This window comes from Euleptes europaea, chromosome 1 (genome assembly GCF_029931775.1).
Source record: "Euleptes europaea isolate rEulEur1 chromosome 1, rEulEur1.hap1, whole genome shotgun sequence".
In the NCBI taxonomy this organism is placed as follows: domain Eukaryota; kingdom Metazoa; phylum Chordata; class Lepidosauria; order Squamata; family Sphaerodactylidae; genus Euleptes; species Euleptes europaea.
Window position 1 is genome coordinate 146,060,020 of NC_079312.1, and position 26,941 is coordinate 146,086,960.

A 26,941-nucleotide genomic window follows, 5' to 3' on the forward strand; every position below is an offset into this window, starting at 1 on the left:
TTAAGCAGTCACAAGGCAGAGCCAGCCTGAGCTGGGGATCCTGCCTGCGTATGCCGACTGCCCCTTTACTTCCCTCCAAGTAGGAGACACAGAGCAACATGCCCCCCAAGAAGGATGCCCCAGTGAAGCGGCCAGTAGCCCCTCCTGCCAAACCGGCTGCTAAGCCAGCTGCTGCAAAGCCAGCCGCCCCAGCAGCTAAAGCCAAAGTGCAAGACACAGTTCCAGCACCACCATCAGCACCAGAGAAACCCAAGGAGCCTCCAATTGACCTCTCCAAAGTGGTGGTGAGTGAGACATGGCATGGGTGAAGGGGCAAGACACTGGCACTTTGCAGCCTCCACTGGCAAAGAAGCAGGTTGGTGTAAGGAGATGGCTGTCGGGTTCATTTCCCTGGTCTGAGGTCATTCCCTATGAGGAGCCTTTATTGGCGCATGGTGGGCTATTTTATTACAAGATGTCACTAACGTGGCTGGGGGAGGGGGTGAATATTGCTAAAACTGGGGGCCCTTAGTGTGAATTTGCTGTACTAAGAAGAAGAGGTGCCGAATATTCATCTGTGAATATTGATAAATTGGAAGTGTGTGTGTAGAGTGCCGTCAAGTTTCAGCCGACTTATGGCAACCCCATAGGGTGTTGAATATTCATCAGTGAATATTGGGAAACTGGAAATACAGAACACAGTTCTTTCCCACTGAACCCCTGCCACAGAGGGGGTTATAAAGATGTTCGTGATTCCATAAGATCGTGAGGCTAGTGACAGACAATAGTTGTAGTGATTAGAGAGAGCATTGCTTCCCACACCATACACATTTTTCTTTTCTCCTACTATCATCAAAAAAGATTTGTAGATTTTTGAAGCACAAAATCCTGCAAAATCAGTATACCGGTGGTTCGAGTGGTAAATGAGCACACCACTAGCAGGGATTCTGCTTTCAAACCCCTGGCTCTCTGAAAACATTACAGTTAGTCTTCAGTATTAAGCAATATTCCTTCCAAGGATTAAGCTATTTCTCCCAGGCAGGCAGGTCAGAATGAGTGAAAAACAAAGCAAAAACCCTGACTTTACTTGGTGGCTTGAAATGAATGGACAGGCTGTACCTGTGCACGCAGGCACATGCCTTCATGCATACCCATATCTGCAAGAGACACCAAATAATTGGCAACCCCCTACTCTATTGGGTTCTATCCAGCAGCTGGAATCAACTTTCCTAGGGGCGGAAAAGACTGGGGGAAGGGGAATGGCAAACATTTGCATCCACCAATGCCTTCCACCGATGGAATGCTGGATCCAGTCTGCTGTTTCCATTCTATCTCTACAAGCTCAGGTGTCAATTAGATTAAAAAGGTGGGGCTACTGGAATGCAAAATCTAACATTTTTCCTGTGAATAAAACCTCTTGTACAATTTTGCATTTTGGGAGAACTTGGGTTTTGAATTGTTTGCCCAGCTAACTCTAGCTAAAGTAAAACATATCAAATCTGATTTCTCTTACCTTTTTTTTTTTTTTTTTGCCATCAAGTCACAGCTGACTTATGGCGACCCCATAGGGTTTTAAAGGCAAGAGTTTTGGAGGTGGTTTGCCATTGCCTGCCTCCGCGTCATGAACCTGGTATTCCTTGGAGGTCTCCCATCCAAATACTAGCCAGAGTCAGGTCTGAGAGTATGTGACTGGCCCAAGGTAACTCAGCAAGCTTCCGTGGCATGAGTGGGGACTTGAACCTGTGTTTCCCAGAACCTAGTCTGACACCTTAACCACTACACTACTCTGGCCCTCTTCTTGTACTAGAAGTAGTCATTTAAAGGTGTTACAAGCTTTTGACCTTCAAAAGGATATTCTTCAGGCATAAAGGACAAACAAAAACAACCCCCAGGGATCTCAGGCATCTGTCCTGGGCCCTATGTTGTTCAACATCTTTATAAATGATTTGGATGAAGGAATAGAGGGGATACTTATTACATTTGTAGATGATAATAAATTGGGAGGGTCTACCAAATATGGTAGAAGTCAGAGCCAGGATACAGAGCCAGGATAATCTCGATAAGCTGAAGAACTGGGCTAAAACTAATAAAATGAATTTCAACAGAGATAGATGTAGAGTTCTACATTTAGGTAGGAAAAACCAAATGCATAATTATAGAATGGGGGAGATCTGTCTCGGCAGTAGTGTGTGCGAAAAGGATCAAGGGATCTTAGTAAACCATACACTGAACATGAATCAGCAGTGTGATGCAGTAGCTAAAAAGGCAAATGCAATGTTGGGCTGTATCAAGAGACGCATAGTGTCCAGATCATGCAAAGTGATAGTATCACTTTGCTCTGGTTAGACCTCATCTAGAGTACTGTGTTCAGTTTTTGGCACCACAATTTAAAGAGGATGTAGACATACTGGAACTTTTCCAGAGGAGGACAACAAAGATGGTGAGGGGTCTGGAGACCAAGTCCTATGAGAAAAGGTTGAAGGAGCTTGGTATGTTTAGCCTGAAGAGGAGATGACTGAGAGGGGATATGATAACCATTTTCAAGTACGTGAAGGGCTGTCATATAGAGGATGGTGCTGAGTTGTTTTCTGTTGTCCCAGAATGTCAGACAGGAACCAACGGGTTGAAATTAAATTAAAAAGTAGCCATTTTTTTCAGAGGAACAGATCTCTTTAGTCTGAAGATCAGTTATAATTACTCTTACAGCACTTTAAATTTCATCTGTCTTCACAATGTCCTGTGAAGTAGGGCACCGTTTCTTTTCTTTTTTTTTAGACAAGCAGCTAAGGAACAGAGAGAAAGCTTGCCCATGTCTAGTGAATCCATGAGTGAGCAGGGACTGAACCGAAGTTAACAATATGGCAAAATACACATGTGCCCCATAAAGTCCTCCTAATCACTGCACATGAAAAAACAGGAAGAGAGTTTATAAAAGCACTGGTTCTGAATCAATTGATAGTCATGCAGGAAGTCTGATTTGTAACAACATTTCAGCCTTCCTGTGCTTTACAATGCATAGCATGGTGCAGTGGTTAGAGTATCAGTCTATGATCTGGGAAACCCAGGTTTGAATCCCCACTATGCCTTGGAAGTTCACTGGGTGACCTTGGGGGTAGGCACTCTCTTTCAGCCTAACCTACCTCACAGGGTTGATGTGAGCATAAAAAAGAGGATGGGAAAATGATGGTGTAAGTAGATTTGGGTCCCCATTAGGAAGAAAAATGGGATATAAAATCTCTAAATAAGTAAGTAGGTGATTTTGGTCTCTGTCTACAGAACCACAATGGGTCTCATAATTTTGGTAGCTGCAGTGATACAAAAAAGATCAAGGAATGTTTGAATCAGTCAGGTCTCTTATCTCTAGGCAGGTCCGGTTCTCCGGCTAAGCCACCCAAGTGGCTGCTTGGGGAAGCACAATGAAGAAGGGGACTGGACTGTGCACCACAGCGACACATCTTGCTTCAAGCCATCAGGCATCCCCTCTGGGCCCACAACACCACCAGCTGGTCCAAGCCAACCCCCAGCACCATTGCTGAGAGGTCTTGGCTTGGACCCCACCCCCCAGTGGCAGTGCAGAGAAGGTTACCAACTGGCCAGAGGAAAAAATGTCCTGAAGTTTCATATGCAGAAATGGGCAGTTGAAGCTTTTCACGGCATGGAGTTCAATAACATCACCTAATAACTGCTGCAGATCTAATGGATATTAAAGGGACAGTTACGATTTGAAAGTTGGCAGCCTTAAGTGCTGGCCCAGGGTGTGTGTGTTAGGTGTCACTTGCTAGAGGAAAAGTCGATATCTTGAACGGTCTCTGTCTGTAGATCCATTCTGCTTGTAAGGAAGATAAGCACAGGGGCAAGCCTGTGAATGAACAGAAGTTGAACTGCTGTTTTTGCTATGGAGTTTTGCAATGTTAATCTGGCCTGCTGACCATAATCTGTACTGTTCGTCATGATAGCTAAACGAAACCTCCATGTTCAAAAGCTATACATGTTGGTGTATTGTACTTCCAGAGGACTCTTGCTCCCTGTTGGAGCAAAATGCTGGGCTAGAAAGACCTTGTTCTATTACAACAAGGCAAGTTATTATGTCAACGTGCCCATCAGGTTTGACTTATAAAAGTAACAAATAGACTTAAATATGCACAAACTATGATAAGGTTGCCACAATTTTTCCTGGCAGAAATTATGTGCAGCCACAAATTTACCAGGTGCAGACTCACCTTGTTATGGGAAAGCTTCATCTGCTGGATTTCAGTGTGTCATGTAGCTAGCTTCTTAAGGACAGTGACTGAAAGTTATCAGGAAAAGATGGTGACTCAAGCAGAAACTGATGGTTTCTGCTCAAGGAAACTATGAAAATGCTAGACAGTGTTGGGAGAGAAATTTCTCCCACCTTAACAGGGCCTCTTGTATTCAGCAATGACGACTGGGAAGGGCAGCATTGCTAAGGTTAGGGGGTCAGAGGGACAAGATAAATTTAGCAGTTGAAAAAGCTCCTGTTATTTTAACGACAGGTCTGAAACAGCAGGCGCAAAAGCCTGGTATTTGGCTTGCATTCTTGGAGAGCTGGACCAGGGACAGGTGGCCACAAGCAGGGGGATTAGCATATCCCCCTTTTTTACAGGGAACAGTTATTTCGATCCTACCTCTATGGCACTGCCGTGCTGGGATGCCACCTTCTGAGCCCTGGAGGATCAAGTTGCGGGAGGACTGGGGTAAGGGCTTCAATAAAGAGAATGACCACCCGTCCTAGATGAAAAAGAAAGCCCTTGTTTGAACCTGATCTAAATTCCAGTCCCAGGAACCTCCTGCTGGATTGCAATGACTGCTGGACTGAGCATCTCCTGTATGCAGAGGGCTCCTCCATCACCAACATACCGGTAGCTCCCCAGTCATGAGACAAGAATCTCTGCTGCTTAATTTATAATAAACAAAACCTTTAGATTTAGGAGGGGAAGAACTCTCCTAAGGAGAAAGGGGAGTGGGCTAAGCGTAAGGCATTTATATACATAATATACATTTCCACCCACCCTCTCAAGTGAAGAAATGTCCCCTTATTGAGGGGCACGCACCCCCCAGTCAACCCAATGTGTAGATTACCAAAAGAGAGGCTTAATTTAGATATTTTGGAGGTGTCATTCTTCCCACACAGCTTATTTTTAATTTATCTCCTTACAAAATACCCTAATTGGAACATACGAGGTTTATGCAGTAGAGGAACAGGTTTGCTGTGGAAAGTGGCGTCATCCCAATAAGCAATCCCTTAGCAGTAGAGCTTTCTTGAGAGGACTGCAGGGGCACCCAGGTGGGAGAAGGCAGCTTGTCATACCCCCCGCCCCATTTATTTCCTTCCGAGACACTCTAAGTAGAACACAATAGGTTTATGGGGGAAAGTAGGGGTGAATACGAGGAAGTCTAGATATATAAGATCAGTGTCAATAAGTGACCCCCCCCCCCATATTATGGAGAGAGAGAGAGAGAGACAGCATGGTGTAGTGGTTAAGAACATCTGGAGAGCCGGGTTTGATTCCCCACTCCTCCACATGAAGCCTGATGGGTCACCTTGGGCCAGTCAGTCACAGTCCTCTCAGAACTCTCTCAGCCCACATGGAGGCAGGCAATGGAAAACCACCTCTGAAAGTCTCTTGCCTTGAAAACCCTACGGGTCGACATAAGTCAGCTGTGACTTGACAGTGCACGCGCACACACACGTATATTATGAAGAGATACCCCCTCGCAGCCTTAGGCATAGGAAGAGGTGAAGGACGAGGCACCTCAGTGGGGTTTCCTGAGGAAACTATCGAGAAAGGCTCTTCAGTCCTCCTCTTCCCCTCCTCTTTCTTTTTCTTCGGCTCCTCCATCCCACCTTGCAACATCTGGAGCCATCTCAGCCAGCTTGTGGGGCCTCACAGAAATGGGCTTGGAGCAGAAGTATCAGCCGCCTCACTCTCTTCATCCATGCACCGCCAGCCCAGCTTCCTTCAGGAAGCAGTAGGGCTGCCAGGTCCCTCTTTGCTATCGGCGGGAGATTTTTGGGGTGGAGCCTGAGGAGTGGAGGGGTTTGGGAGGGGAGGTGGAGTCTGAGGAGGGCGGGGTTTGGGAGGGGAGGGACTTAAATGCCATAGAGTCCAGCAGCCCAAGTGGCCATTTTCTCCTGGTGAACTGATCTCTATCGGCTAGAGATCAGTCGTAATAGCAGGAGATCTTCTGCTATTACCTGGAGGTTGGCAACCCTAGGAAGCAGATCCGGAGAGTTCAGCAACCAGGACTTCCCTGCCAGTAGCTTCACAATTGCCTGAAGCTGGCTGCAGCAGCAAAAGCCACCAGGCTGGCACTCGCTCGGGGCTTCCGGTGCCCAACATGATCAAAAGCAGCCTGTGCCCATGGCAGCATTTCAACTGAAGGCAAACTTGCCCAAACTTGCCGTAGCACTTTTCTTCCAGCAGGGGCTTAACTAGAAAAAAACCAAGATATTTGTATGCCCAGTCTGTGCTCATTTTCCCCCTGGACAGGAAGTAAAAAAACTGGACCACCCGGTACAAAACCGGGCACCTGGCAACCATAACCAGGCCTGGGGGAGAGACCTCCTTTCCGGCTCAGATAGGGTTGCCAGGTCTCCCCTGGCCACCGGCGGGGGTGTTTGGCTGCCCAGGCAATATGGTAACAAACAAACAAACAAAAAAGTACCAGAAGACTGCCATGTATACTAGTACTGGTAATCCATAACATAATTGGCAATGTTGTATAACCAGTACAAACACTAAAGATAAAACGACATTAAACACATTCATAACTAGGCGATGACCACTGCAGACTATTGTTGGCCACTTGGGGGAAGGAAACCAGGTTGCCAGCTTCACTTTGGGAAATTCCTGAAGATTTGGGGCAGTGACTATGGAGAGTGGAGAGTGAGGAGGGGAAGGGGACAGCAGGTATGTGATGCCACAGAATCTGCCCTCTGAAGCTGCCATTTCCTCCTGGGAAATGGATCTCTGTAGTCTGAACTCAGTTATAATTCCAGGAGAACTCCAGCCCCCACCTTGAGGTTGGTACCAGTAGCCTTAGCGGGAGACAAAAGTTTGGGGATCCTGGTTGCTCTGGGGGCCCATGGAGGAGGGAAAATAATGTAATTTGCTTTCATATGATGTTTTGGTTGAGTGTGGGTGGGGTGAGGGATCTAGGGGCTCAGGTTGGATCTCAGCAGCCCTGGAAATAGAGAAAACACCTGTTTTTGGATTAATTTATTGGTGGGAATACAGAAATTAAGGGGTGTAAAATACTTGGGAGTTTGGGGCAGCACAGGCCATAACAATAAGCAGCAAAACAAACAAAAAGCTATGCCATATACTCTTCTTTCCCCTGCACATGAATCTTGTCTCCCTCTTTCTCTGATAGCACTGACAGGGCAATGAAAAGAAAAACTTTAAAAGCATGAAAGTTGTGGAGCAGATTATTAGAGCATCTGTCTGAGGATAAAACAATCTTGTGCAAGACCACACCACACACTAGCTCTAGGAAACACATGCTTGACACTTCTGTGTTAGCATACCCCCCCACCCAACCCCTTCCATAAGGCTCTGTACATCATTAAGGCCTATGAACTGTATAGTGTGGACATAATTGGTCCAAAATTTGTCACTGTTCTATGCAAAGCAAAGCCCTTCGGCTAAACTTTAGGATTGATCCAAATTCCAGTATAGCCATAAATAAATAAACGGCCTTTGATAAGATACACTCAGGCTTGGATCTTATACCTTGGCTCTGCTCATACTTTCTTTTTCCATTGTGGAGCTCCAAAGTTCCTCGCTCAAGAGGAATGGGGTCTGCAGCAGAGGACTACCTCTGCAATGGATGAAAGAAGCTCAAGTAGACACCAGGTATAGGATGCAAAATTTATATCTGCCTTCCAAAGCTGTGAAGAGGAGAGTGGGGTCCCTTTGCCTGGTGGGGAGGCCAGCCTCTGGGTGAGACTGTTCCAGCCACGAGGACTGGTCTAGGGTGGCATGGTCCCGAGCCCCTAGGGTGGCCTGGTCAACCCGCCCTTCTGCGGAGGCCATGTTGTCCTGGGGTGAGTTCTCCCTCCCCCAGCCACGTCAGGAGAGGAGGTGATACCACAGGACTGGAGGACCACCGACACAGCTGCTGCCCTCTGCTCAGCTGCTCCCAGTGCCCGCAGGTGCTGGATAACTGGTGCCTCAAAGGTGACAGGGTCTGGAGCAGCACCTGAAAAACAGAAGGGAGACATCAGAGACAGCCGTGCTATCACCATTGGAGGATCATGTCACCTCGCCCTCTGGAAAGTGTCCTGAGCCATATGCAGATCATCGGGGTGGAGCAACGTGAGACAGGGGTGCCTGATGGTGGATGACCATGGCCAGGAAGCTGGGCAGAGTGTGGGCCAGTCCATGGGGATTTGTGCCCCTCGTTCCGGCCGCCTGGCATGGCTCCTAGAACCCTCACCCGGGAGCCACCCTATCTGGTGGGCATCTTGCTGGTGTCATCAAAGCCCTGATGGTTGTGATGGCCCCCTCCCCCCCCCCCGGTCTCCACATCTGAGTGGCGGTGGCCACTGATTGGGTGAGGGCCCATCTCCCTAGTCCATTGTGGCTCCTCCACCAGTGCACCACCAGTCCATTATGGTCAGGCCCCCCTCCCCCACACTCCATTCCCCCCAATGCCACCTTTCTATTTTGTACAGGTCCTTTGGGACTCCCTTTAAGAGGGATACAGCATCTTCCAAGCTTGGACATGCCATGCCCTCTCAGCCTGGGTGCAAGAGACAGGCCCTTGCTTGGCGGGTCCTGCCTCCACCTCTGCCCATCCTGGGGTGCAGTTAAAAGCATCCAGCCACTAGGGCTGGACACGGGAATTGCTCAGCCTGAACAGATGGCTGTTCCTGTGTCTGTGCTTGCCCTGGGGATCCCAGGTGTGAGAGCATGAGACTTCCAAGCTCAGATACCACCCAACCCCATGAAGCAGGAATGGTTCTCCCACGGACCCAGGCCCCTGGCAACAACCCTCCCAATCATGGTGGCCCCCACCAACGCTGCTATGGCCAGCCAGGGAGCAAGCCATGACTGTGGCCAGCACCCTCCAACCCCTCCCGAGCCCTGCAATCCCCTCCCTGGGGTGCCCGATCCACTAAAAGTCTGCAGGGACCATATGCTGATTTTTGGGGGCCGGACCAAGGTGGGAGGGGTGTGGTGGGCCACTTAGGCTTGAGTGGATCAGGAATGAGATGGGGAGATGAGCTGGCGCTGAGCCATCCATCCGCTAATCAGTCCAGCTCTTATCTTTGGTTTGAGGGGATGCGGCGGCCTGAGGCATGCCCCTGCACCGGTTTGCATCGCCACTCTGTGGTGGTGCTGTAAGTCCCCCCCACGCCAGCATCCACGCCAGTTTGCATGGCGCAAGTGGCATTTGTGCCGGCGCAGGCCTTCTGCCGCCACCTCCTGTTACACTTTGCCCCCCCACCCACCCCCCGCTTCAGGATTGCATGTTTAGAATCCCAAGTTTAATATTTTTCAGTAAGTTTCTAACTCTTAATGACTACATAGGTATGTTTAAAAATTGATTAATGTGGCTAATGAAGTTGTTAGGGAGGGGGTGTGGCTCAGTGATAGAGCATCTGCTTGGCATGCAGAAGGTCCCAGGTTCAATCCCTGCCATCTCCAGTTAAAAGGACCAGGCAGTAGGCGATGTGAAAGACTTCAGCTTGATACCCTGGAGAGCCGCTGTCAGTCTGAGTTGACAATACTGACCTTGATGGACCAAGGGTCTTTTTCAGTATAAGGTAACTTCATATGTCCATGTGTCCTTCAAACAATTTCAGGTGAAGATTAGATGGACAGGACAAATGTCAAAACTGACACATGCCCAGAAAAAGATGGATGGTACATAAGCCTAGCTTTCATGTCCAATAATTAGCATTCTTTTTAGAGCTTTAACATGTGCTGTGGTCATTCAACCCTGCCTGGAAAAAGGTTCTGCAAGTTTTAAAGACAGCATATTATAACTTTACATTTCCATCCATAATTTGCTCCAGTTAACTATGTCTTCTTGGCCAACTGGACATCCTATTTCAAGAACTGTCACTCCTTTCTTGTGATTGCTATAAACTCTGATCGCTTTCTTTTCTCTTTCCAGATTGAATTCACTAAGGAGCAGCTAGAAGGTAAGTCCATTTCCTATGATGGGCCAATGGCTTTCCCAGTCTTCACACATGTGTTTGTTGGCTTTAGCAAAGCCTGTAGGCAAACCTCTCTGTGATTCACCATGGAACTAATATCCAACTAAAATACTGTTTTGTGTGCATTGGGCATTTATTTGTTGTTTATTTTGCCATAGCTCTCAAGGGCAGAAATCGTTGTTATAATAGTTGCATATCTGGTGCTGACAGAACCAGCTCCAGATCTCCTCCTCCATAACATATAGTAATATAAAAAGCATGACAGTATATCCCCACTTCCACATCCTAATTTTGGGAGCAAGAAAACTCTGAGAGCAATAACATAATGTCACACTTTTAATAATATGGGAAATGTCCAGGTATACCTAGTTGTGGCCTAACATGGTGCCTATGGGGGCCCTGGCACCTTAAAATGTGTTTCTGTTTGCTCATTTGTTTCTTTCCCAAATAATCTTTTCCCCAATGCAAAGAACCAGGCCTGGCTTTTCTCTACTTCACTGGAGTGAGAGAGAGGATTGTCAGCTGGCCATAAGAAAAACATCCTGTCCCTTTGTCATAGGCTTAATCTGTGAAAATGGGCAGGTGAAGCTTTTCAGTGATGTGGAGGCAAATCACATCACCTGGTATTTGCTGCAGCTCAAACTGATAGCTAGAGGGACCAGTTTAAAACTTGGCAATCCTAGTGAGAGATGCTTCAGAAGAGCCCAGAAAGCATCATGTTTGTATCTTTAATAATGATAGAATGAGAAATTGCAGCAGGAACAGATTATCATGTAGAGATGAGAAACAATTCCCCTGCTGAATATATTTTTTAAATACCACTGTTACGTGCACAGAGGCTCTAGTGTTTTCGCCTGCCCTGCTAGATTCAACCATTCCAAAAGCAAACCACATAATATTTCTGGCAGAATGGATGTGATAGTAGAGAACAGTTCAGACTGTCTGTCGACTAGGAAGCCAAGGCTTCCAAGGGCCATTTCCTTCAGATAATAGGCTCCTGAATACAAAATGCACAGACATTCTATCAAGAATTATGAATGCAAGCATGTATGAATCATGGCTTTTCTTTTCCAAGTCAGCTGCTGACTATTTGCAGGCTTCTTCTTTTTTTGGCAACCATCCATTTTATGGAACAGCCTCCTCAAACAATTGAGGAAGGCCTCGCCTGGTGGCATTTCTAAGTGGGGATAAAAGAGAATTCTTCAAGGAGGCTTTTGGAGCTTCCCATCCAGAGGCATTCAGCCTCAGGCTCCAATGCTCAGAGGCAACATCAGGGAGAGCTGGATGGCCCCACGTGTGTAGCAGGCGGCCGGATGAGACAGACCACTGGTCTGACCCTGCTGGGCTCATCTTACATTCTTACGTCCTTTTTGAATGTTTGTTAATGTTGTTATTGTCCATTATTTGCAAATGATATCAAGAATTTAAACTTCATTGGCCGTGATGGGTCACAGTTAGGATTGTGCATATCGATATACCTGAACCAAAAATAAACCTGAAATTTGCTGTTTCTGCAATATTCGGGTCTCGGGTAGACCGAATACCAAAACCTGAGAATCTGCCTGAAGCTGAATAGGTGATTCCCGAAAAAGCTGAATAGATATTTGGCTTTTTCAGGTTTTGGCTATTCGCCTTTGCTCAAATGCACAGCTCTGTGCTTTCTCCCATTTTTCTATCTTTGTCTGGTTTTGTCAGGGCCCCATAGTTGGGGTCCTTTTGACATAGGGGTCCTGTAATTGGAGCCAGCTTGGTCAGGCCAAACTAGTCTGGAAGGGGCTCACCCAGTCCCGTCCATAGGGATATACCCTCCAACTAAAAAATGGCCGCTTCTACAGCTACTTATTGGGCTTTTGAAGAAGACTCCTCACCCTCATGGATGAGCAATCTCCTTCGCAACAGCTACCTTGGTCATGACTTCGGCTGGCTCCGATATCACCCCCCTCCCGAAAACCTGCTCTCAAACTGAAGGTCGCCCTGAGTCAAGGCTTCGTTTTCCTGCACCGTGACCATCTCTTGAAATCAGATTTTTGATGACTGTAATAAAGAACTGTTCACAGCATGTCATTTGACATGAAAATAAATGTTTTCTGTGCCTTATTTTTCTTGCATTTAAGCCGTTTCCCTCAGTTTGGAAGCTAATTTGCATGGACCATGCTACGCGCCCAAGATACAAAGAGAGCCCCCAGACTTTGAGGCACCAGCCTGCCAACTGGCTCTTTCCGCCAGTCCTCGGCAATGCTGAACTTCTGAACCTGAAAACCGATGGACAGCTCAGCTCGCAAATGCCTGGAAGGTGGGGGTGACCCCTTTGCGGGCCCATAAAATTGGACCCCCTGCCCCAACATTCACCAAACTTCTGTGTCCATTTAAGGAGAATCCCTTGCAGCTATGCTGCAAATTTGGTGACTCCAAAAATGCCTCCACAGGCACTTCGAAAAAATCTCCATAGACTATAACAGACCCACATTTTTTTGGTAAACCCAGAAATAAAGCCGAAATACCCCTTTACTGGTATGGGTATTACGCTTATTCTGGTTTTACTGAAAAAATCGGGCCCAATAAACCCGAACATGTATTTTATCCAGTGTGCTTTATGTATGTTGTAAACTGCCTTGAGCTCCATAAGAAAGAAATGTGGCTAATAAATACTCATAAAGAAAGATTTTATTCTTTCTCAGTCCAGAACTCATTCCAGTTACCACTCATTACTTTGATAGGGAATGCTGCCATTTTAATATATTTGTTTCATGCAGAGCATGCAGAGCACGTACTTCATAGTCTGGTATCAGAAGTACCTAAAAAATATTAGAAGCAGCTTAGATTTTATGCCAGTCATTTCTGCTATACATTTAAAACATTTAATGGTAACCAGTTTTAGAAGTACAATTTTATACTGTTGATGCATCTTAACTAGGGTTGCCAGGTATAGTCTGGCAATAGGGTTGCCAACTCCAGGCTTGGAAATTCCTGGAGATTTGTGGGGTGGAACCTGCAGAGGGCGAAGTTTGGGGAGGGGAGAGACCTCAGTGGGGTATAAAGCAATAACGTCTACCCTTCAAAACAGCCATTTTCTCCAGGGAACCTGAGCTCTGTTGTCAGGAGATCAGTTGTAATTCCGGGAGATCTCCTGGCCCACCTGGAGATGGGCAACCATCAACCAGGGGTGTGGACATGTGGGGCTGCTGTCGGCAACATTGTAACAGCATTTGCAGGGAAAACTTGGAAGTGATGTTTCCGGCAATTCCTAAAGAGGATTGACTTCATTTCCAGTTTTTTTCCTAGAAATAATGCCATTGGGCCAACGGCCATTTTTTGTTTTTTATTTTTCACCCACCACTACTCTGAGTAGCAGTGGGAAACAGAAGGTGGGGGCAGGGGATCCCTCACTCCCACTAGGAGCATAGTAGCCCTAATGCTAACAGAAAGCAACCCATCACACTATAGTTTTCTAAATTCCTCTATGAAAGTTGTAAAACTTTTGTACAGGAAGTTAGGAAACTGTAGTTGTGATGGGTTGCTTTCTGTTAAAATGCCTCCACAGTATAAGCTTGTGCTTCTAAAACTGTTTTTACTGTAATGGCTTTTACTGTAACGGCATTTCACAGAACAGCAAAAAAAATACTACATTTATAAACAGTTTTTCTCATTAAAATGGATCACAGGTTGCTTAGTTTGGAGCAATGACTCTTAACATGCCTGGAAACTGGTTTATATTATTAACACGGATATGTCAAAGTCAAAGGTATTTATTACGGTCCAGGACCAGCAAATACAGCAAAAATATAAAAAATGGGAACAATTAAAAATAATCATGGTACACATCAACCACAAATTCAGATAAACGTAGTGTATTTAACATATTAACACTCCTTAAGTTAAGGAGTGTTAATATGTTAAAATATTTATAAAATCACCCCAAGGATTTAAAATCTGTACCGCTCTTTAAATTAAGAACACTTATTAGTTTTTTTGAGGTTATAGACCTGGGCACAAAACCTGGCAACCCTTCGTGTCCTTTGATGGTTTTTATCCGATAGGAGATATTCTATTTTGATTTTATTAGATCTCCCTGGGAATCTTTCCAACAATGGCCAATAGATTCACTGCAGATTTTGTTGTATAAGGCACATTCCAGCAATATGTGCTTAGTTGATTCAATCTCTCTTTGTGGACAAGCACATAATCTCTGTACATAGGATGTTTTCTTATATTTCCCCTCCAGTACAGCAGAGGGTAAGGTATGGCTTCTGGCTAGCGTAAATGCCCTTCTGGCTTTGTTAGATTCCAGAAAATACAGATAGGCTGCTGGGACTGCAGTATTAACACGGATATGCCTTTGGAGACTACCAACATATTAATGTAACTATCCTTCTATGACACTCCATGGACAGTAATCACTTTGTATTTTTATCTTACCCTTCGTCCATGGAGCTAATGTACACACAGTAAAGCTGAGAGAGAGTGATTAGCCTACAGACCCTCGGCGAGCTTTGTGGCTGAGTAGGGATTTGAACCCAGGCCTTTCCAATCCTACCCAGACATATGAACTGCTATGTCATACACCTACTATAATGACAAGTACAGGACAACTCTCCTAATCCCTGCCTAAAATCTATAACTGAGCAAGTCTAAAGTATTCCAGAGAAGATCCTGTATTAAATTATGTTTTATAAAAGATGGAGTAAATATATTTCCAGAAAAATAAAATAATGGCAAAGGGGATTAACTGAATGAACCCAATTTACAGCCTAGTTCTATGCCATGCTTATACAGAAAGTCTCACTAAGCTCATTGGGTCTTACTACCTAGGAATTTTATCTGTTTTGCATAATTTGCAGTTAGCATTGTTTTCTGTAATCCTAGTCTAATTGAATTGTTCATTTGTTGTTTTGTGCTGTTTGATTACACTGTTTTATATCCTGTAATCCAACTTGAATCCCAGTAAGAAAGGCAGACTATAAATAAAGTAAATAAATAATATTAGATGTGGACAGGAGGAATAAACATTCCACTGAAACTTTCAGCAGCAAGTGTATGGAATGCCCCATTTGCTCAACTGATAGAGGAGCATGGGTTTGGGTATAGGTCTCTGTAGAAACAGAAACACAAAGCTGTAAGGGACCTCAAGACGGTCAGTTAGTCCAACCCCCTGCACAACACAGGAAATTCACAACTGCCTCCCCCCACACTCCCCCAGTGATCCCTGCTCTATGCCCTATGTAGGACCATGGCTTAGTGGCAGAGCATATGCATTGCATGCAGAAGGTTCCAGATTCAGTCCCTGGCACCTTCAGTTAAAGGGACTAGGCCACGGGTCGGCAAACTCATTAGTAAAAAAAGCCAAATATCAACAGTACAACGATTGAGATTTCTTTTGAGAGCCAAATTTCTTAAACTTAAACTATATAGGTAGGTACACTGTTTATTAACTTAATAAACTTTAATTAAAGTTTTAAGTCTTAATTAAACTATAGGTGTGTGTGTGTGTGTGTGTGTGTGTGTGTGTTTAGTGCCGTCAAGTCGCTTCCGACTCATGGCGACCCTATGAATGAAAGTCCTCCGAAACGTCCTATCGTTGACAGCCTTGCTCAGATCTTGCAAATTGAAGGCTGTGGCTTCCTTTATTGAGTCAATCCATCTCTTGTTGGGTCTTCCTCTTTTCCTGCTGCCCCCCAACTTTTCCTATCATGACGGTCTTTTCCAGTGACTCTTGTCGTCTCATGACTATAGGTACACTGACTAAAACTTGATATCATACTTAATAGTGATCTTATTTATTGATAAAAATTAAATGGTAAGTCCCTGCCATTTCCCCCTCCCCCTCCCCGTCCGGAGTCCTCGTCTGGAGGCCTGGTCTACCGCCATAAAAGCCTATTGGTAGACCTGGCCTCCGGCTGACTCCCATTGGGAGGCCAGGTCTACCCATTGGCTTTCTTGGCAGTAGACTGGCCTCCGGAGGCCCATAGAAGCCAATTGGTAGACCTGGCCTCTGAAGGGGGAGTTTTCCCCCTCCTCGGAGTCCAGGTCTACTGCCAAGAAAGCCAGTGGGTAGACATGGCCTCCCAATGGGACTCAGCCAGAGGCCAGGTCTACCAAAGGAAGCCTGCCCCGCCCAATAGTTGATAGGCGGGGGGGGGGCAGGAAGCGCCAAGCCGCCCGCCCAGCAATCGCGCGGCTAGAGGGGAGGGGAGGCTTTAGCCTCCCAACCATTGAGGGCAAGGGAAAGGGGGACCCGGCCATTCTCCACGGTGGGGGGGGGGAAGACAGCGCGCCCGCTCACCCGCTCTCTCTCTCTCTCAGGCGCGCCGGCTCCGCAGCCCGGCTGCCAGTGTGAGCGGGCGCAAGAGCAGGGGCTCTGAACCAAGTTCGGAGAGCTGCACACAATGGGCCAAAGAGCCGCATGTGGCTCTGGAGCCGCAGTTTTGAGACCCCTGGACTAGGCAAGTAGGTGATGGAAGGATATGAACCTCTACTTAAGACTATGGAGAGCTGCCACAAGTCTGAGTAGACAGAACTGATCTTGACAGACCAGTGGTCTAGACCTTGTTTAAACCTCTAACACAGTTCCCCTTCCCCCCATTCTGACACGTGCATATAATATCATGAGTAATAAAATTAAAATGTACATGTTATTTTTGAAATGTCATGACTAGGCTGTATCATGATAATGAGTTTGCAGCCCAGCTCTCTCTCCCCCCCACCACATTTGCCATGCCCTGCTTGTGCCCACCTGGGTCTAAATAGCAATGCCTGTGTTCTACCCAAGGTTGCTATAGGATTAGAGGGGACATCTAAATATAAAATGAATTCCTCAGAAACTAAATCTCTTCAGTGAGCAAGATGATGCTTCTTTGGAAAGGGTCACTGAGATCCTCTTCACCTTGGGAAGGAAATGACCCCTCTCTGTTCATATTGGCCATGGGTATTAGAAAATGGGCAGTTTAAACAGACTTCACAGATGGTGGTGTCCAGTTTCTTGGGATTATGTTAATCGTCTAGTTGACAGCTGGCATTACAAGCTTGACATTTTATCCTAAAAAGCCCCAGGCTCCCCACTGCTTGCCAGTTCCAAGACCTCACTGCATTGTAAGTTTGATCTGATCTCCACAGATTACAAGGAGGCCTTTGGGCTCTTTGACCGAGTCGGTGATGGCAAAATCCAGTTAAGCCAGTGTGGAGACTTGATGAGGGCCCTGGGCCAAAATCCCACAAATGCTGATATCATGAAAGTTCTGGGACACCCCAAGCATGATGGTAAGTTGCTTCTGCAGTTTCACATATAAGGAAAGGCTTGGTACCAGAACTTTAGGTTCCAGGATACAGGGGATTACAGGACGGAACTTTGTTTTCATTTAAGAAAAGGTCACTTTCTGGCTATTTATGCTCTGGAATTTTGAGTTGGGTTTGCCTCTTTCCAGACACACAGATTTCTGATCTTAATTCTCAAAACTGGGGACTTTCCATCCCTGGTGAAATATGGAGCTTCTGATTTCCTACCCCCTAACAATCCTGTTTTTTAAGTGGCTGTAGGGTTTTTTAAAAAATACATCACCATCCCCCCTGCCAGCCAACCAGGTGGGGGGGAGCTTACTCCTGGGCACATTTACTCGGTTGCTCCCGCCCTCCAGGAAGCCTGAAGATTTCAGGGTGGGGTCTCTGTGTGGGGGCTTCTCCCTCTTTGGCTTGGGGTGGGGGAGTCCCTTCTTCTGTTCCCAACCTCATCCCTTGGCTGAGCGACCTGGGTGGTAGCAGCGGCACCTGTTGCAGCGTGATGTAGTGGTTAAGAGCGGCGGATGCTAATCTGGAGAACCGGGATTGATTCCCCACTCCTCTACATGAAGCCTGCTGGGTGACTTTGGGCTAGTCACAGTTCTCTCCGAACTCTCTCAGCCCCAACTACCTCACAAGGTGTCTGTTGTGGGGAGAGGAAGGGAAGGAGATTGTAAGCTGGTTTGATTCTCCTTAAAATGCAGAGAAAATTGGCATATAAAAGCAAACTCTCCTTCTCCTCCCCCCTCCCCGGTGGCCAGGGCTCTGTTTTGGCAGCGCCCTGGCTGTGTGTCTTGGGCGGTGATCTCTGATCCATGCCCCCACCCCACCCCCACATTCACACAGAGTGAGCGGAAGCCAGTGGCAGAGGTGACGCACTGGTGGCAAACCCCTGCACCCCTTTCCACAGCTCGCAGCTGGATGCTGCACCAGGGGTGGCTCAGCAACCCCAGGAAGGAGACACTGGATACCCCAAATACCCCGATCCCCCAGCAGGGAGTGGAGCGCCCTCTGCCTGCAGGAAATGAAAGAATCCCATCAGCCCTGCAGAGGGAATCTTTTATTTTAACTCAGCCAAATGGCCCTGATGTCCACAAGCACACACCCATCCCCCTGGTCCTTTTTTTGGTTTCCATGGGTATTTTAGCAAAAAAATGCTAAAATAGTCAATATAAATGAAGAGAAGCCGAGGGAAAGAATTGAACCTAGTGGCCATTTTATGGCCAAAGCAGAGAAGGACAGTGTCAAGGCAGGGGGTCTAGCACCGGCAAACATTAAAGAACTCTCTTTGCTGAAACTGATCAGAAAGGACTCATATGGGACACACACACCCTGCTCCATTTCCTGAAATTTTAAAACACGCTACTGAAAATCACCAAAATGGCTCCAAGGGGGAAGGGTCTGAAGGGGGAATGGGCATGAGGAAAGAAACCTGCATGTAACATAATTCACAGGAATTGTCTTGATTAGCTTCGCTTTGGGATCAAGGCAAAATTTAAATTTGCAATAAAATAGGTTCCTGAAAAAGTGGGACAAGTGCTATTGCCAAAGTTAATGACAAGTATGATTCCTGCTTAATTTCTTTTTTACGCTCCATGTCCAACTTGCCAACATGTATTTCTGGTCCAGCAATTCATTTGAAATTTGCTGAACCATCTTTGGAAGCTCAAGCTTGGATTGCAACATTTACCTTTACTTTAAAAATTCTTTAGTCCCCAGAGGGGTGCTATTTGCATTTATTGGCTAAAGATGGCTTTCAGAGTTCATGGCAAAATTTAGTTGAGGATAGATTGCAGAGAGTGAATTTGGCCCTAAAGGTTTTAAAACAAATGGAATATCCCTCTGCATGTAAATTAGCTAGATATAGAGTGTTGCAACTTGACAAATGGAGCACTGGCTGCAGAGCGCACAGGGTGTGCTCCTTGTACCATCTGGGCCTCCCCATTCTACCTGCTTATTGTAAATTTTTAACTGTCCCCAAATACAGAGTGCTTTTCTCCAAGGCCAGATTAAATGCACTGCCATTGGGGGAGTTAGGCAGATTTTCAGGGGTCCCACTTTGCAATTGTGGATCAGGGAGTTTGGACACTGTTTGGCATTTTTTTTGTAGATTGTAAAAAGCACGATCTCTCCAGAGACAAATGGATCAGGATATATATTCAGAGGTGGGGACCTACCCTAAAGCAAGATATATTGGCAAAGTTATTGGCTGATACTGACCCAAATGTAACCCTCGCTGTGGCAAAAAATTATGTATGGTTTTTAATTATACCTCTTTTTAACTGTACTGTTTAGATATTTGTATGTATGGTTATTTATGTGTTATGGAATGTACTGAATTTGTTTTGCTTATGACCAGTTGGTCCACAAGCATAAAGAATGGAATAAAGTAGAAGTGCGTAGCGGCTGTGAAGTGACTTCTGAATGTAGGAAAATATCATGAATAACTCCTGGGAAGCTCTGAAGCCGTCCAAGGGAGAACGCGAGGCAAAGTAGCCAAGCATAAATGGCCTGTTTCACGTTAAGATTCCCCTTAACTTCCCCTCCTGTCCCCCCCCCCCGCCAACTTGCCTCCTGTGGGCTTGTTGCTTGGTTTTTTTAATCAGTACTTTGTTTTCTGCTGATAGTTTTGAAAAACAGGGCAAGTCCATGGCGAGGGGAAGGGAGAGAATTTAACGGATTGTGGCACTAGATGTGATCCCATGCTTTTCCCAAACCTACTTTGGGTAGGATCTTTTAAGAAAGGTCATGCCCAGGCAGATCTGTGAAAAGTCACAGTAGATCCAGGAAACGCCAAGAAGGGAGATAACCAGACAAGGATGTTGTTTGGAAAACCCAGAAGAACCATTGCAGTTTAAGAGGTAAGGCAGAGCAAGAACTCCCCGTGGAAATAACCTTTGAGTATTATTTGTGTTTACCAGGGTGTGCAGAAAGCCTGGAAGGATGACTGGGAGGATAAGTTTATATTCAGAGCAGTGATTAGTCTGCTCTAAACAAATAACCTAAATTATACACACCAAATTAATGTTGGAAGTTAAATAGATATGCATAATTTAGTCTGCTTCAAAGTTTTGATATTTTAAGGCTTTAGTCCTGTGTATTCTTGCATGTTTTCAAGCCCCGCTGAATATAGTGAGATTTGTGAAAACACATAGAGGATTGCACTGTAAATGACTTGGAGTTCAAAAAGGCTGAATAACTGAAGGGAAAGAGTGGTGTTAAGACTGGAGTTAAATGGTCTTCAAGATGCAGGTGGAAGGGCTGAGAGGTAGGAAGCTGTGCAAGCAGGCACATAAAACACCATCTCTTGGGTCATTTATGCATGGGAGTTTTGCCTGAGGTTCATTGCAGGCTGGACCCACTCTTTCCTGTTGGGAATCTCTGCACCAGCAGCCTCCAAGCTTGAATCAAGTCCCGTCCCTTTAAATGCTGTTTCGTAATTGTAGTGCTCACTGTGAGAGAAGATTCCCCCCCCAAAAAAATGCAGCATAAAAAAGCATTTTAAGAACAAAAAACAAAAACCGGACCAATCTGAAAGAAAGGGGTTGGTGGGAGAAATCCAAACCTCCGTTTTAAAATGCCTTTCTTTTGCTCAGAAAGAGCTCTGAGGAGGCAGGAAGTATTTGAATCTCCACCTCTTTACACGCTGCTTTGTGATTGGCTGTAAGAGAAGCCAATCTTTTTGTGGCCTGGTTTTGCCATCTGCATGGAGATTTCAGCAGGGCTGAGCTCAGGTTAGAGGGAAAGGTGGATTAACAGAGGAATGGGAAAACCCGGACATTGCGAGGGCTGGCAGTGAAGCCATTTCTAATGGACGGAGAATTTGGGCAGAGCTCCAAGGAACAACCGAGTCAGCCTGGGGCCGAACATGAGTGCAAGCGCCCACACATAAATGACCTTTTTTTACTGATAGGGCACTTCCATATGCACGTTTAATTTGCCTTTGAGCTTTACTATGTTGTGAGAACAGCAAGAAAATCTGAGATATGTTGTCTTAACCTGGAATTATTTATTTATGAAAAACAGCCAGGAGAGTGAGGGGGGGGGGACGTTTACACTGGTGCAATCAGCAGTAAAACATTGATCATGATTCTGCTTATCCTTTGAGCTGAGCTCTTAGAACTGGCTGCTCCTGAAAGCTGAGTGTGCAACACATCTTCCTGAATCATAATGCAGTAAACTGCTGGAGGGGGGAAGGAGCAGTAAGATAACAACAAGCTTTATCTCTACTATGTTTATGAATATTGTTAGTGTTGGCCATTTCAATGCCATTTTGTCCTTGTCCCCAGAAAAAAAAGTGTCCTTCAGACGTTTTAAAAGCTCATTGTGCAGAAGCAAGCGATCCACATTGAAGCAAAAGTGAATTTAAACTTCATGCATAAAAACAGCATAAGTCTTGCCCAGTTGATCCTCTGATCCTGTATTTCTCTCTGAAGCCACAGGAGCTTACAATCTTGCCATTTTCAGGGTATAAGATGCAGCTTCCAGATCCTGCATTTTCAAAGTCCAGGGTTGCTATCTGCCTGGAGAAAAAACGTCTGTTCCCTTTAACAGAGACTTAATAGGATGTTATTGACTAGGCGATATTATTTACCTTACTGAGGTAAAAAAACAACTTCAGTTGCCTATTTCCACACACCAGGCCTCTATTAAAGGGACAGAGCATTCTTCTGCAGCCCTATGCACAGCTGATGTAGAATTGGAAGTATTGTGTGGGGATGGTGAGGAATCGAACTTGGCACTGTTCCCTCTCCTTTTGCACACGTGACGTTCTCCCTCTTCCATTTAGAACTGAATTCTAAGCGAGTGGAGTTTGAAGAGTTTCTGCCCATGTTGCAGACTATTGCCAAGAACAGAGACCAAGGCACCTACGAAGACTATGTGGAAGGGCTCAGGGTCTTTGACAAAGAGGGCAATGGCACGGTTATGGGGGCAGAATTGCGTCATGTTCTGGCTACACTGGGTAAGTTCCGATGCCTGGGAGGTGGAAGGAGAGGACTTCCCCACCAGTTTGGCGTTACAAGTTCTGAGAAGTTTTTGGAGCTCATTGGCAACGAAGAACGACTGTCGCAACCCAGAACTCAAATGAGAGGGGGAGGGGGTCTCTTTCCTACCCACTCCATCTATCGCCCTCAGCTGATGTGGCCCCAGTGGGCCGTGTGGTGCTGAGTTCTCATTTGAAAGACGATCATTCCTAAGTCATCTGGATGGCTTTGGGGACATCACTATCTGCGAAATTCTTTCCTTCCAGAAGTTTTGAAAATCATGATTTCTCCCCCATATTTTAGTATCACCGTGATCTATATATCTATTTCCCAAGTGTGGCTCCCATCTACGGATATCTAAATCTGTGGATCAGGGCCACACTTACCCAAACACTGATTTTTCTGCAGACTTGCCCCCCTCCCAGGTTTGCAGAAAAATCTGAAATGTTTTTTTAAAAAAACCATTTGGGCATTTAAATCGCCCCAAATTAACTAAAGTGTTGTCTGCACATGCACAGACCATGCACTTACTGTTGGTAAGCTAGACATGGGCCTGATGGTGGTTGCTGCTGCAGAGCACTGGACTACGGCGGCAGTTGCGGCCGCTGCAAAGCCCAGGAGCGGCTCTGGGCTTGCCTAAGGTGGCAGCAGGCACCAAGAGCTGCTCCAGGCCCAGCCATGGCACTGGCAGATACTGGGAGCTTTTCTGAGCCCAGCCGTGGCAGCAGTGGATGCTGGGAGCACCTCCGGGCTTGGAGCAGCTCCCAGACACCTGCCCCACTGCAGCTGGGCTCCAAGTTGAGTGAAGAAGAAAGCAGCTCCTGGCCCGGCCAAGCCCAGGTGAGGCCCAGAGTGGTGCCCGGCTTGGCCCAGCCAACCCTGCCAAGGGAAGGGAGGTAGTGCCCGGTGTGCACAAGACAACAGGAGCTGCGCCTGGCCTGTCTGAGGTGCAGAAAGCCGCACTTGGCTAGTTGGTTAGGTAGGCTGCATTTTCCTCCTTCAGAGGGTCAGTCAGGCTGCCTCTTCCTCCCCTTTGCCTCCTTTTGGGGCGGGGCCATTTCTCAGGGTTTTTCATTCCCAGTCTACTCCCACTGTCAGGATTGTTCTGACTATAAAATGCAGGATAGGATAATGAAGTAAGGTGCCCGAGTCCTCATGGAGAAAGGTGGGCTATAAATGAAGTAAATAAATAATAAATACACGGGCAGATGGAGGGGCAGATAAAAGGTTGGTGGGTGGGCAGGAAAGAGAGATGGAAGCAGAGAAGGTTGAGGCTGTCCGGTGGATGGAAAGAGGAAATACTGTGGGGAAACTGAGATAGGGGGAAATTTATGCCCTTCGCAAGTCTTTCCAGGATCCCCACTGTGCGACTGGGTGTGCCCTGGCAACCGGCACTGCACAACTGGGCCATAGATTTCCTGGGTGGAGGGTTCCAGAGGTACGTAGGGCAAAAAATTGAAGACAGGGAGAAGATAAAGCTAGAGTGGATGAGAAGGAGAGGAGGGAAGAAAGGGGGACTATCAAGGAAGGTGGAAAAAGGAATTAGTGGGGAAGAGGGAAATTCACCCCACAGATCCTTGCAGGATCCCATGTCAATATACCGAATTCTCAATCTGGCCAAATCTGAGGATACTTAAACCCAGAGACTGCAGCTATGAATGGATAGGACAGATCTTTCTACAAACCTGAAAAAACTCCCCAGGTTTGCAGAAAAATCTGAAATCGTAAAAAAAGGGGGGGAGGTTAGAAAAAAACACCTAAATGATAAAAGGAGGTCCTGTAGCTTTAAGAACTGAATGCCCCCAATGGCCATTGCTAGACAACCACAGCAGTTTTGCCAGGGTTCCAGGGTTGGTTTCTGTCTCTAAGAGGCAGGGAGGGGGCAAGGTCTTTTCCAGGGCTGTTTTGGCCTTTGAGGGAGGACTCATCAGGGCCAGGTCTGGCAGCAACCACTGGTGACTTACTTCCATGTACCTTGCATAATTTACCCAGGTCTGGCTGCTTGCTACTATTCAACAGCAACCACCCCAGAAAAACCAGTGTGGTGTAGTGGTTAGAGTTTCGGACTAGGATCTGCAAGATCCTGGTTTGAATCACCACTCTGCCATAGAAGGAGTCCTTGCAGGTCCCCCACTTGTCAATGTATAATATCCATTTCTCCATGGAATGGAATGAAGAAGGTATTTTGCCCTCAGAGGCTGCTGCAGAGATAGTTGATATACCCAGTTCTTTGCCTATGTATATATATTTCAGAGGGGATGTGTACTTCAGGTATGGAGAGGTGGAGGACTTTTTAAGGGCTTTAAAAACTGGTAATTACTATTGTATATAACAATAACATTTGAACAATCTGTTGGCAAGATTTACTATTTTCTCTGAATTCTCTGTCTTTTATTAAAGCAAGCGTCTGTCCCTTTTCATTGTGAAGAGATAAGTGGGAAAGTGTTCTTCATATGCTGTATGGGAAGCACTCCCTTCTTGTCTGGTATTTCAGGTGAGAAAATGACTGAAGAAGAAGTGGACAGCCTATTAGCTGGACATGAAGATGCCAATGGCTGCATTAACTATGAAGGTGAGAGGACTGGAAGGGTTCTTTGTTTATTTAAGCCATTATTAAATTTGCCACTCTGAGGTCAAGAGGCCTCCAATATAATTCCCATATATAAAGCATATATACTAAAAATACAATAAACCCAGAAAACAACAATTCATAATGCAACAGCAATTTAAAAAACCTGCTAACAAAAAGCTGCTGAAAACAGAAATAAAAGATCCAGTTAATAATAAAACCAGTATAGTGGAAAAGAACATAATATATCCATCAGAAGTTGCATGGTCTGGTACTCTAGATATCAGAAAACCCACTGAGGACAGTAGAGTATTGGGTTCCGTTTGATTCAGTAGTAGTAACAGTATTTCCCTTTCTCAAAGGAAAATGGGTTGATACTAGTTGTGCTTGCTGCAAGGTTGGGGTTCTCATTTGTGCAGAACAATAGATGCTTGCTGAAAAAGAGACATAAAATTTTACATTTTGAAATATTGTGTGGAGCAAACTGTGAGTGGGTAGGTGACTATAATTCCTAATAGCTCTCTCCCTTTATTTCCACAGCCTTTGTCAAACACATCATGGCTGGCTGAGCTGACCTCAGGGAGTAGGTGTCATACCTCCAAGTGTGATTCCTTTGGTGGACTGATGTGTGCTGCTTTTTCACCCTCAAATAACATTTCCTTCCTGCAACCTGCCCAGTACTGAGCCATTTCCTCTGGCTGTCTTTGGATATCCTGGAAGTTTTTGTTGTTGCTGATGATGCTGTGTCTTCCAAACAGGTGTCCATATAGAAAAAAAAGACATTCACAAAAGTTGTACACAGCATCATCAGCTGTGTTTTTCCCTCTTCAAGCTGTGTAGACAAAATATTGTATGAAGCCGCTGTTCACTTTCACGATTAAAATGTGAAAGGAAACCAGGAATGAAGTTTGGTATTTATGTACTTGTTTGACAGTTTCCAGAGAGGTAGCCAGGATTGTTTGCTGCAACCAGAAAAACAGTCTGACCAATGAATGATTTTCCTACAGCATAACCTTTCATGAGCCTGAGCCCACTTCATCAGATGCATGAAGTATTATATATTCAGTGGGCAGATATGTATCAATACACAAGGGTATAAATGGAACAAGGTCCTGAGAGGGGGAATTATTACCAAGAGAGGCCAGAAAGCCCAATATCTCAAGGCATAGATATATTACAATTTAAAAGCAATTTTGTGTTTGCTAGAGAAGCCAAGCTACCTAACCAAAGAGTTTCATCACATTATCAAATATAATGAAGTGGGCTTGATCCTCCTCACCCAAGCCCCAAAAGCTGTGATAAATTTGAGATCGTTTAAGGCATCACAGTATGCTGTTGTTCAGACATGCTTGAGAATCATGCTTTGTTTTTTCTCCTCAGAGCTGCTTATGGTGATGATGAACAAATGTACGCTTCAGGCAAATCTCCTAAACTCATCACTCCTCCTTGGCATCAGTGTCCCTTTTTTATCTTTGTATAAAGAACACAGCCCCTCTCCATCCACCCATCTATCACTTCTCCCAGTACTGGCCGCAAAGAAAATGGCAAGGGGGGGGGGGGAGATATCAACCACAATCACCCACAGAACCAGAAGAGGGCACCAATCACTATTACAGCCTCTGTGAGAAATAACACTCCTCGTGTCTTTTGTTTCTACAAACACCACTCCTTTTTCCTGGACAATAAAGTCTTTGGTTTTCAATTGTTTCCAGTCTTAGTCCACCATCAGCTTCCTTGTGCCAGAGTGAATGCAATGATCGGCTTCTCTTGAGACTGCCAGAGCAGTCTAAATAGTTTTGGAAAGCACAGAGAAGCCCAGGATCTGTTGAGTTTGGAATTACACCGAGATCAGCAATTTAGAATAAAAGTCCATGAAAAAATACTAAAAGGCACAGGTGTTTGTCAATGTAATTCTAAGCAGAGTTAAACTCTTCTAAGCGCATTGACTAC

The 26,941-nt window shown here is 45.8% G+C and overlaps 1 protein-coding gene across 1 annotated transcript; it reads left to right on the forward strand.

Annotated features, from left to right (window-relative positions):
- On the forward strand, positions 1 to 26,483 carry LOC130492789 (myosin light polypeptide 6-like). Its single transcript, XM_056866578.1, has 7 exons — positions 1 to 284; positions 10,126 to 10,153; positions 17,279 to 17,422; positions 22,227 to 22,400; positions 24,917 to 24,994; positions 25,532 to 25,574; positions 26,372 to 26,483. The coding sequence occupies exons 1-6, from the start codon at positions 99 to 101 to the stop codon at positions 25,558 to 25,560; spliced, it is 639 nt and encodes a 212-aa protein (XP_056722556.1). The 5' UTR covers positions 1 to 98; the 3' UTR covers positions 25,561 to 25,574; positions 26,372 to 26,483.
- Positions 26,484 to 26,941: the final 458 nt, after the last annotated feature.